The 12,855-nt window shown below is 40.9% G+C and overlaps 1 protein-coding gene across 1 annotated transcript in view; it reads left to right on the forward strand.

Annotated features, from left to right (window-relative positions):
* Nucleotides 1-12,855, forward strand: part of sema4f (sema domain, immunoglobulin domain (Ig), transmembrane domain (TM) and short cytoplasmic domain, (semaphorin) 4F) — a 157,990-nt gene that overhangs the window by 7,385 nt on the left and 137,750 nt on the right. Inside the window, exons 2-4 of the mRNA XM_072459414.1 lie at nucleotides 1,130-1,150; nucleotides 1,291-1,309; nucleotides 4,900-4,988. Of these exons, the coding sequence (XP_072315515.1) occupies nucleotides 1,130-1,150; nucleotides 1,291-1,309; nucleotides 4,900-4,988 (129 nt within the window). The remainder of the gene's footprint in view (nucleotides 1-1,129; nucleotides 1,151-1,290; nucleotides 1,310-4,899; nucleotides 4,989-12,855) is intronic.

Here is a 12,855-nt window from a genome sequence, read left to right on the forward strand (position 1 = left end):
GAAGGTGGTCCCATTTTGACTTTTTGAGCTGGGCCTGGCCAGGTCCCACGGGCAAAGGGACCAATAAAACATAACGGATCTCGATTTTGAGACCGCGATTGGTCTGGCTCTGCATAAAGCCCCAGGCAACATAGCTCATAGGATCATCCAAGCACTCAAACCCCTCCACCACGTTAAGGTGGCGGTTCAAGGAGGGGTGTCGACCCGGACAAAGGTTTTTAATAAACAATATACTTGGTATACAATAACTTGTTTTTTATTGATGATACACTCAATATTCAAATTTTGCAAACACTCTCCAAAAGACAAACAACAATTGTGATGTACAAATTTGAGAAACTAGTCTTTAGACATGTAATGTAAGGTATATAAATTACAGTGATTAAAAAAAAAGTCGATTAATAACTTAGTTAAAACTGCTCACATCAAAGCATCTAAAATAACTTGACTTTCCCTTCTCTCTCTCTGTGTGTGTGTGTGGACGTGTGTGTGTGTGGACGTGTGTGTGTGTGTGTGTGTGTGTGGACGTGTGTGTGTGTGGACCTGTGTGTGTGTGTGTGTGTGTGGACGTGTGTGTGTGTGTGTGTGTGGACGTGTGTGTTGTGTAAAGTCAACTTGGTCAGCTGCTGTCAGGTGCTGGGGGCCCCTAGGCTCAAGATCAAAATGAACATATGACTATAATGTGGTAAGGCCACATCATGAGATGAGTGTGTGTGGAAAGGCTTGTTGGTTTTAATCGCTTACAAATATCTGAAATAAATATATTCAAGTGTTTAAAAACTGGATAAACCATTCCATAGAAGCAGTTCTCCTTTACACTTGTGACCCAGCCACAGTACGGAATCCCTGAGAGGTAGGTAAAAAAAATGCACCAGTTTGATTGCATGTGCCTACCAGCAAAGCAAAGGTCCAGGAGCAGAGCACCGAGTGCAAGCAGAGCCAAAACCAAGGATAGGTGTAGGGCTCTGATTGTAAGCTTGTGGATATGCAGTCTGCAATTTGTTTAGACTACTCCTTTGTGAGAGCGTGCGGTCATAACACCGCCATGACGCACGCGTCCAACAGTGCTTGCTGACGGATCCAACAGTGCTTGTAGTCTAGCTGACTACTTGGTCCTTGGTGTTGATAGGCTTAATGCTTGAAGACCAAGGTCAGGCGGTGTATCGACATATGTATTTTCCCATTGTGGGAATAAAGGACCTCTTATCTTATCCACGATCACATCTCTTCATATCTTCACCTGCCTTTGGTCTTTGGCATTACCTCTGTTCTTAACCCGGTTTTCCGCAGGTAGTGCTGATTCCATTGGGTACACTTCTCCCAGTTTACCAAAGGGAAAACATGGAATAATATCAATGCATGCAATATCAATTGCTCTTTTAATCAATTTTAGAGTTATATCGGTTTTCCTATTTTGTAGCCTTTTTCCATTTGAGACGAGGAAAAAAAATTAACCTACAGTGGCATTCCTTAAAATACTGTACATAGCAATTAAAGACAATTAAGCACTAGTGAAGCTGCATTGGTGAGTTTTAGTTTAATGCCTCTCCTTCCCATTAAACAAATGAAAAAATGAATAAATGCATCCCATAGGCTACATGAAGTTTACTGATATATGTTTCAGAGGAGACTGACGCTCTTCCACAGAGTTGTAGGGCAAAGAACAGCTGGGAATATCGATAGGCCTACTACGCACCCCAAGCATGACAGGGAGGAGCTCATGGGGCTTGTGACCTACGCTCACATCAAAAATTGGCACCAAACATCCGCAGAGTGCTTATGACTCCAGCGATGGACTTGTTTCTAAACCAGAACGACACCCGGACGAGGACCAGGACTAACACTGCACAGCCTACAACTGGACCAGAAGGAGCTCATGACAGCTTCAGGTGTTGTGACGCACCGTACCAAAAATCTATTTGCCGTAATCTATGTTGTAGACTAATAAAATAATTAGCCAGTATAGGCCAACACACAAATCCCTTCAACACTCACAATTAATACCGGTTCAGGCCGAGAGTAGAATAGCACCAAAACTCTGCTCAGAGTAGTACCCAGTTTGAACTTTGAACTTAAAACATCCATCATTGTATTATTTAGCATGAATGATTATGTGTTATGTGGTGAATTGATTGAGAAAGATGCATGTTATTTTATAATTTGGTAAATGAACATGCGTGGTAATGCTATTTTTATCCAGGTCAAAAACATTGCATAAAACAACAATAATACATTTTAATTTTATATAAAGGGCCTTAAATGGTGTAAATACAATTAAATAACATCTAAACATCCATCCCTAAACATAAATTATGTCGAGTGTGATTCTACTGCTGGACACTATGGCCTCTGAACTTTGACCTAGACTGCCTGCATTAGATTTAGCTAAAAATGCTGTGTTAATGCAGTAGCGCAACAATCAAATGTTATTGTATGGATTGTGCAATATGGTTCTGAAATTTAAACAGAGTTATGGAATGTCCGTGTGGGCAGAGCTAAAGTTGGTAAAATGTGTTTGGCTGAATGGGGACAATTAAGCACTAATCGCGATTCCAAATTTGTAATACTACCCTAATTTAGCCCTTTAATGAATGCCTGGAAGACGTGTGGTTTCAGACTAAACATCTTTCTAAAGTATAGGAACAGTCTCTAGTCTTGGGTGGGCAGACAAAGGACATTTGAGTGTGAAAAGGATTTGTTTGTGCGATTCTCAGTGATCCAGGTCAGAAAGTTTGGACAGCAAGTGGAGGAGGAGCCCTGGGGAAAGAGGGTGGGACAGGTCCTGGGTGGCTGTGTACATGTGTGACTCTATGGTTTGATTAGAACACTGCGGTGTCTGCTGCTGCTGTGCAGACTTGTTAAAGTGTCTGGCTCAATGACATGTGGTTAATTAATGATGGAACCAAGGTGGGAGGCGAACAGCAGGTCAGAGAGAGTAGCCACAAACTGCATAGTATGTAGAGAGAGTACTGTACTGTACCGATAGTTGTGCAGTATAGAGAGGGGAGAGTAACAAGTTCCCACACACCAGGGAGTATATTGTTTACTAGAAAAGCAGTAATAGAATATCCACTATGTCAACAGGCAAAAATGCTTCAAAACATGAAAACAGAAAAACTTTCCTGTCGTTGCCTGATTGCTTCTGTTTCCACCTTGTCTCCTGTGTGAATGACTCTGAATGTATTCCTTGAGCTACAGCAATACATAACGTAGTAAAAACGGCAAACACGTGTATATTTAAAAGCCTCAATTGACATCAGAGACAGTGAGACAGTAGAGCTGCTCCTGCAATACGAGTCTGTATCTTCTCACCATTTAGAGACCAAACTGACACCATACACTGCTTACATATTACATGCTAGTTAGACGAATTTGAAGTTTAAAAAAATAGCTTATGAGAGTGCTTTGCATAGAGCAATAACAAACAGTGGCTGCCATGCTTGCATAAATTAGGTTAGTCATTCCCTCAGGTCCTGGATGAAATGCATGTTGTTTACTTGACTCTCATTTTTTCAGATTACTTATATGGAAAGTGTATCACAAGTTTATTTTATCATGTTCCTCATTCCTGTTTTTTTCTCCTGAAATGTTTTTTTAGACACCCCTTTGACGCTGAAACATTAGAACTCCAAACTAATTTGAGAGATATGTAGTGTAATTATGCCCATTGGAAGTCAAACATTGCTGGTGTAGATTGTCTGACCGAGTAATATTAAAAGTGATTCCTACATGTTTGCTGCTCTGCTGTGCTTACGCGGTCTTACTGCTTTGGTGTAAATTAGGGTGAGGTTGTTATAGGGCAGGGGATTTTCTGCACTTGTGGTTCATTTTATGGTTCATTCAAAACATCAACTGAATATTGTGTAGATATTCCTTTTTTTCCACATGGCCAGCTTATCCCTGCTGCTTCCACCAGCAGCACCTAGAGGCCCCTCTCTGTGAATAATGTCGGCAGCAGTAGCTTGGGTCTTTGGGTATTTGTGGTGGAGCCAGGACTATGTGGGAGGAGAGAGCCTCACTAACACATGTGACACACACTTTGAACACTGTAAAAAACTGGAGACAGAAGATACTCTTTTTACTTTAGCTTTAGCCATGTCTCACAGTTTTTTATTTTAATTTTTCATAAAGAAAACATTAGTTATGTTTGGGTGACGTCAGTTGCCTCTGGACCCAGAGCCAGGCACTGAGCATGGACACCAAGCCCCGGCTATCAAACATAGCCGTTTTGAGCGAATGGCGGCACTCATTGGCGCGTGTTGCCAATTTAGCCTTTAGCGGCTAGCTACATCAAGTATTTCTCAGTCAGTCGGCACTAGATCATACACTCCTAACTCACGGAAGTCAGAATTCGGAAGTTACAAAATCCAATATGGCGGCCCTCTTGGCGGCCCAAATCACATGCGAGCTAGATTTCCTGTCTCGCAGCCCAGTTGTTAAAAATAGTGTGGGGTGCTGGAGATCCTGGGTTCGATTCCCACTCTGATCCAGAATTTATTTTGGTATTAAACTTTTTAAACTTGAGTTCGCTATAGAGATGCACCGATCAATCGGCCGCCGATTTAAAAAGCCGGTTTTATGCTGAATCGGCCAGAATCGGTGACCGGCCGGTCCATGTCGTAATTGCCGGTTTTCGGCCGATCCAAACTGACCCGCATGCGCGCATGCGCGGTGCGTAGCAGCTCAACGCGCCCAGCGCAAAACAGCTAAAAACTACAAGACTCTTTCAGAGCGCGGCGGCCAAAGCGTCCAGTTTACACTCAAAGTCTATGTAAACGCGATTCCTGCTTTTTCTGCGTGGAGCGTGGAGCGCGGCGCGGAGGGTGCGTTTTGCCGTTTTCCGCTCTAGACGCTTTGACAGGCGCATAAGCTTCAAAGCGTTAAAATTGTTCGTCGCAGAAAAGTTCAGATTTGTCCAACTTTGGTGGAATACAAGAAGGACCGAGCCTGGAGGATCAGAGGAGGATCAGAGGAGACTGGACTGTGGGGTAAGTTATTATAACTTTGAGACGATTACAATTTACGTGTTGATAGTTGATGCGGTCAAAATAATTTGCGCTGGTTTGTGTTTGACGAGTTCATGTGTTTATTCAGAGTTATCTGTAGAAGAGTAGGGACACATGAAGGGGGCAGAAGAAGCAGCAGCAGGGCTGTCAGAAGAGTTAGTTGTTGTTGTTGTTGTTGTTCTGCTCAACTAGCAAAGAGCTACGAGCTAATGAGCTACGAGCTAATGCTAACAAGAGATCTCATCCACCTGAAATGAGACTTTAAAAACACTTTGATGCATTTGAGACATACATTACTTAGATACAAAACTTAAATTACTGACTGGAACAGCGAAATGAGTGACTACAATCTAATGTCAGGACTATTTAATTGTCCCACAGCCTCAAAGACATGTTTACACAATCAGGTGTGCTCTAGAATCTATAGTGCTCTAGAATCTACAGTGCACAGCTGATTCTGCTTCTAGTGAGAGTGTAAAGTTAGTCAAAGAGCTGATGAAACTGGAAAATGATATTGGCAAAATATATGTGCCTCATTTAATATACTGTATTATAATATTAAAAGTTTGAATAATATTGCAGTAAATGTACTGGGCTCAAATAACTGCTGTACAATGTTCTTTAAGATCTGGATTTGCCTTCAGCCCTCCCTGTTGCTCCTGCTCCTGCTGCTCCTGCTCCTGTTGCTGTTGCTCCTGCTCCTTCAGGGGATGCTGGCCCTTCTGCTGCACCCACAGGTGTAAAAGTATTTGGTTGGATTACAATTTGTTTTTTAGCCTGTGTTATCTAAATTGCGATGTGTTTTTTTTTTTGTAGAACCACAAGGATCTGCTGGAGCCAGAGTCCTCCAGCTTTGAGAGGGAGGTCCTGGCAGCGCTCTGGGACTGACCCTCCTCATGTTCCATTGACTTCCTCTCTTGCAGAGGGTTCCAGCTCATTCAAAAGAATGTGTAAAATAACAAATGTTTAAATTACTATATGAAAATAGTTCATTTGATTTCAATCTGGAACCATTGGAGCTGAAGATGAGAGGAATGAGCTGCATCTTCTGCAGGAGAAATGGACTCCTTTTTCCTCTGTGTCCCCCACTCTTCTCCAGGCCATATTAGTTAGTATATAGTTCTGTATTTATATATTATTTTTATATATAGTTATTTATTTTTCTATTTTTCCACACAATAAATTACATTTTATATTATAAAACGTGTGTCCTGTATACATGCAACTTTTTCATAAAATACTGGGTAGTTTGTGGGAAAATCGGAGGCTAGATAGAAAATCGGTATCGGAAAAATCGGTTTTGGCAGGTCAGACCTCCTTAAAAAACGGAAATCGGTATCGGCCAAGAATTTTGGAATCGGTGCATCTCTAGTTCGCTACACTCTTGCTAATACATGAACAGGTGATCAAACATTAAAAAAATGTTTGCCTGGTCAACAAAAACTTAGGGTTAGGGGTTAAGGTTAGGGGTTAGGGCTATTTATTTTATGGTCAAACACTATCTTTGAGCAGACTATACTACGTGTGTAGTGGAACAGACTGAAATGCAATGAAAAAAAGCTTTTTAGAGAGAGAAAATTATCATATGAACTGTATCAGTGGGACCGGTCTCGGTCGCCGCCATGTTGGATTCAGATTCAGTCACTTTCGTCCCGATTCCGTATGTTAAAAGTTGAATGCACAATTTTTTTGCCCAAATCTGAGTCTTCTTTCCTCGTGGCGTGGACTGCCAATTAGTCCTGCCACGTTTCAATCATAAAACGCACCTACTGCTCACCTGCAGCCGTGTGCGGCTCGTCCTCCGAGAGCAGCACGTTTCTGAGTTCCCTCAGTGTACGGGACAAAATGAAGATGGAGAAAGACTGTTCGAGCTGACTTATAAGAGACGGAAATCTACGGGAGACGTAGATTGACAGATGCGATCTGTTGCGCTAATAAACAAACCCACGTGTGTTGTATCAGGTCGCACGGGGGAGTGCGCATGCGCACTTCCGCCTGCGTTCTCAAATTGCCGAAAAATCGTCCATTGCGCCTTTAACTAGTGGAATTCTGACTTCCGTGAGTTAGGAGTGTATGATCCAGTGCCAACCGTTCTCAGTCCACCAAACATGCGTGCTCTTCTCCCACACGAGGCTTGCGAACCACGTGACCGCTCTGACCAATCAGAGCAAGAGCTACTAGAGCGGAGCAGAGCGAGCCAAAGCTAAAGATTAAAAAGCTGTTGTAAAGAAAACTGAAGGATTTTCAACAGAGGAAAAGTTAATGATCTCAAAATAGGCAAGATTTTTCATAACACCATGTCGAAGTGCACATTATTTACAAGAAAATGCAAACTGTTGTTGTTGTGTTTAATGGCGGTTGGCAGCTAACTGCTTTTACCGCCACCTACTAACCCACCTACCTAAGTTAATTTTCTCCTCATTTTAAATACTGAACAAGACATTAATTAATCTACAATTCATTATAGATTTTTTAAATCTAAAAACATAGTGACATCCCTAGTATGTCCCTACTATTATTAGGTTAATCGATAATTATGATTATTCTGGTCACAAAATAATAAGAACCATAAAATAATAATCATGACAATTTTAAAACCAAAATTAAATATTTTTTGTTCAATACGCAGTCCAAAAAATAGACCTAAATGTAAAGAACTATATTTCATCTGGCTGTTTTTATTACATTTACCTTTATTTTGTCTTTCAGAAAGTTAATTTTTGTAAAGCCGGTCACAAACTTGAGGAACAGTAACAAGAAAATGAAAGATCTCGCTTTTGTTTTGTCACAGTCTAAATAATCGTGATTTGTTGTTGAATTGTGATGTTTTTCACAATAATCGTAACACTAAAATGTACACATATACTACTAGGACACACACATATTTCCATTGTGCCAGTTAATTACGTATGCAAATTTTTTATCAAGATCAAAATATATATATATATATATATACTAAATATAAATTCACATTAACAACTAACTAATCAAAGACTATTGAACCCAAACACCCCCCTCCCCCGCTTCCCCTATAGGGGGGGCGCCAACCCACAGCCAATTTGATTAAAAGAATCTGGTTGTCATTTCAGTAAGCGGAGTGATGACCTGCTTTCTATCTTATATATACTGTCAATGGTCCGAACATGCCTTATTTTGTTATTTTACAATTCTTTGTACTTTGTTTTCCTAATAAAACAGTTACTAATGATCTGATAATGTCCAAGTCATGTCACCAGGTGTTTTCGATGATTAGATTTCTCACCAACAATCTAATTATTCTTATTTGCATCAGACAAAGGCACAGGCGGCTACAGCTTAAGTTTGAGCTGTTGCCAAGTGGAGATTGAATTATGTGTCACGCCATGTGTCTTTCCAGTGACGTACATGCAGATGAGTGTGAGAGTGTGGTGAGGGCCCAGAGGAGGGGCCTGAGGAGGAGGGCTCCTGGGGGCCACTCCACATGATTGGAGATGGGCTCTGGATTGATTGGTTTTGCAGATTAGTGTTTTTTACAGCTCGGCAATCCATGACTATCCACGACTTGAACGGCATGTTTCTGTTTGCATAATGTCCTTATTATTATATTTTTCAGAATTAGCAAGTAATGTTCTCAATCTTCAATAAATGGAAAAGTTTAGTTTTTAATGCAAAACGCTATTTAAGTGTCCGCTCGGCTGCAACAGGTCGCTTTTCTTCCCGAAACTCATCTAGGTCTGCCTCTGTGAAGTGCGACTGTTGACAAGACTTTTCCTGACTTTTAATTGCTTCAACACCATCATGTGATGTTGTAGCGCTAGGCTAGCTGTGATGCTCACTAACTCTGAGGAAATCTCTAAAATGGGCCATAAAAGTGTCGACAGAGGTGAAGAAGTTGGACACACTTCTCATGGATTGGATTCAGATGAAACCTGTTATTTGGAGCTCTGTCCAAACAGATGAGGGCTTCAGACACTTTTCACTAACACGTCAATTATTCTCCATACTGTATGCTTTGCTGTTCCCATTTTTTGTGCATCTCTGTCTTTTGAAAAAATGAAAATAGAAAGTTTTAGCCCTGACCATTTTCCCAGTGTACCTAATATAATGGCTTTATTACATGTTGAATGCCATTGGGGTCCAGTTATTTCTTTCTGCGGTGCACATTTTACAATTCAGATGCAAGTCCTGTTGTAACTCCTCCACTCTACGAGACTGAAGAAACTGCGACTCTCTTAACTAGAGATTAAATTCAATGTATTTTATTTCTGTAACGCCCAAAATCACAACAGCAGTTGCCTCAGAGGGCGACAGTGAAAAACGGATGAAACAATTTTCATAGGGACTTGGCAATGTCCCAGGGTCCCTTGTCCTTAGACCCTCCTTCTCGGCCAGGAAAAACTACAAAACTTCCTTGGGAAAAAGTATAAACCTGGAGGAGTTCCACAGTGAAGGAGGGATCAGACTCCCTCAGACGGACAATGGGACAACGCAGATGGGTGGGACTGACTAGGCACGGCAGAAAATCTGTGGAAATCGGGCTAAAATTGTGTCCTCAGCTCTAACTGAGAGGAAAAGCTGTTGATAGCTTTTTGCATCTTTTTTTCAATTTTAATGTTTTTTTATTGCAATGAAAAAAAGGCTTGCATCTCCACAAACCTGACTGGCGCTTGGCCTGGAGCAGCCTCCTCCTGCTTGTTTCTATGGAAATGGTGTTCCTTTAGTTATAATATTCCACAGTATGGCATAAAACGTATCTATCTCCATGGAAAATGTTCAGAAGTATGTTTTTAACTTTCTATTATCATGGAATCATGTGACACGCCAGGTGATGTATCGCAATTGAATCAATTCAAATCAATCAATCAATTCAATCAATCAATTCAAATAGAAATCTATTTGAATTGTCACAAATCGCAGTAACTGCATTTATTTAGCATTATTTCCTTTGCAACCAAAACATCCCGTCTTGTTATGTATAAAACCTGCTAAACCCGATCTCTACACAACATGTTCTGAAATGTATGCTTTTCACTATTGTTCGGTTGTGGGCACAATACTTGTAGGATGTTTATTCTCATAATGTGATATCCTGACAATCTCCACTGTCACACACAGAAATTAACCCAGTCCTTAATTTAAAAAATATATATATTTAGAATCTAATCACAATTGGGATATTTAGTTCCAAATATATGTTGCTTTATAAAGCCGTTCTGATGAGAGAGCAGCAGATCTTATGGAGCACACAGACACAGCATTGTTGTTGGGTTAGCATGACATTAGCATCAGGCTCTTGTGCATAACTGAGCACGCTCCCACAGTGTTTACTCAGGCCCCACCCACACGGCAAAGGTCAGAGTTCAAAGGTTCACACACACACACACACACACAGACAGACAGACAGACAGACAGACAGACAGACATTTTGGATAGTAAAACATCTCGGAAATATCTTAACGTTCACATTTGACCCCAAAGTATAATTTTTTTTGCATAATCCCACTTGGTTCCCACGTCCTGGCCCTCACGCAGAGCACCTGACACACATGCGCTATGGGTCCTTGCGTCATGTTTGGCCCTTGGACTAGGTTGAACCCTCAGCTGAGTCAGGGTTGATACATACAACAGCAAGGGCCTTGTTATCATCTTGGTTTGGCCTGCATCTGCGCACAGCTTTCAGGTTTTTGTGTTATTTGTTTGTTTGTTATTGCCAGAGTTATTGTCAGATTTATTTGAGAAACCTTTTAATTCAATTTTTCTACTCGTCTTAGTTTTCAGAGCCCATACGCTCCTTCTTGACTAATATATTGTACAGTGTAATGGTCTCTTACTTCAGTAAAAGTGTTGGTTTCTGAGAGACAAAAAGCTTTATGTTGACAATATGAAATTATTTGTACATTTGTATTACTTGCACCGCTCTTTCAGATATGATTTTGTTTAATGTTTGGTCCTTTACATCACATTCACTTCAAATCATAAATTACTTGTATTACTCATATTCAGTTTCCCCAAATACTTTATTTTGAAGTACTGTATTTTGCTCACGAAAAGGCGCACCGGATTAGAAAGCGCACCATCAATAAATAGTCTACTATGGATACTTATATAAAGCGCACCGGACTATAAAGCGCATTATGCTAAACAAAACAGACGGATAAGTCAGTCAGTTGAGATTTATTAAACGCGTTCAACTCATTCAGATCATCATTGTTCAACACCAAAACACACTCTGCTACAGCTAAAAGTGGAATACAGCAAGTCTGGTTCTTCAACTGGATGCTGTTCGTGATCCATTGAAATCCTCTCACTTGACGAGGATTCACTCGTATTTTGGTCGCTATCGCTGTCCACTTCAGTGTAAATATCCTCTGTGTTGGCCAGACAATGTCCCGGAGTGACGTCACATTTACGGGTTATGGGAAGGCAAAAAGACGGCAGCAACAAAAGAGCGTAATTTTTTTATATAGTAGTTTATTTTTTTATCAATAGTGTCTGAATATATTAAGACTTGGATACTAGCTGCCAACGACGACTTGAAAGCACAATTACAAATAACTTTGCAGCCCATCTTTAAGTGTCTGAACCTACACTCTGTTTTTTCCATTTTTGTTTTTTCTCCTTTTTTCTGTGGCTCAAATACCTGACCTTCGATGCTGATGATTATCTTAATTAAGTTGACAGTGGACTATTTTGTCGAGTTTGATGTCATCAATGAAAATGCTATTTCAACCACATCATCTTTACAGCAGACATTTAGCTCCGCCTCCATTGCAGCCGTCAACTCTCGTCGATCAGGCGGAGCTAAACACGAACGCGCCTAGTGAACAGCTTGGATCTTTTTTAATGCAGAGGTCTTCAGCCAATCCTCTGTTAGTAAAAGCATGGGTTGAGCACATGACAAAGCAGAGGTCAAACTTTATTGGGAATAAACTGAAAGCCATTTTTATATGTTGAAAAACGTAATCTTGTGCTGCCCGGTGGTCTAGTGGTTAAGGCACAGCTCACCTTCCAGGCTCCAAGTGCAGCCGGCCATAGTGTTGTGAGTTCGAATCCCAACCTCCGATTATTTACTGCATGTCCTCCCTTCAGGCCGCAAAATAGACGGGGGCCCGGGGCCCGTAAGCAGTCAAATCTCCGGCGGGCCCGGTGTTTGAATCAGGAGGGGGCCCGCCGTGCCCCTGTATCTAAATTCCTCGAAAAAAATCAAGATTTAACTAGTAATTTGGCCATATTTGGGGCATTTTCATCGCTTAAGTTTCGTTTTGACAGACTTCGCAGTCTTCTTGCTTCTCATTGGCCGAGCGGTGTCCGTGATCTAATTTCGATGAAAGCGGGCATCTGATTGGCTGCTGCGTTCGGTTGCGTTCGGTTGTACTCGGAAATGCCCGGTCTAATTTTGCCCCAAAAGTGATATCGAGGTTGGCGGGTGTCAATCTCTACTCAGTCCACAATTCGGTCTTTTTAAAGTTATTTGCAACAAAAGCTGTAGTTTTGCACATTAGGGACAATATCAATGTTGAAGTATCCAAGGCCCCCCCCTTTGGACTTGTTAGCATCAGGGCAATGTATATATGTTAGTAGTTTATTTTGTAGGCTGTGATTTTATATATTCCACAAGATCTCCTTGTGTCAAATGCTGTATACAGTATTTATTTTGTATCTAAGAAACATTATTATATTGAATTAAACAGTATTAAAGATCATGATATCTGGTTTATATGAATTCAGTATTTGTGCTCTTCCTTCATATCAAATAAAAGATAAAAGTACTTTAAATTGTTTTACATGCTAATAACCAGGTTTAAAACAACACATTTATCTTGTTCTTATGACGCCACACTCCTCTCCTCTCTCTTTTCTGTCACCTCTG

The sequence above is a fragment of the Eucyclogobius newberryi genome, unplaced genomic scaffold (genome assembly GCF_026437365.1).
Source record: "Eucyclogobius newberryi isolate DKJ021-1_F unplaced genomic scaffold, fEucNew1.0.hap1 SCAF_22, whole genome shotgun sequence".
In the NCBI taxonomy this organism is placed as follows: domain Eukaryota; kingdom Metazoa; phylum Chordata; class Actinopteri; order Gobiiformes; family Gobiidae; genus Eucyclogobius; species Eucyclogobius newberryi.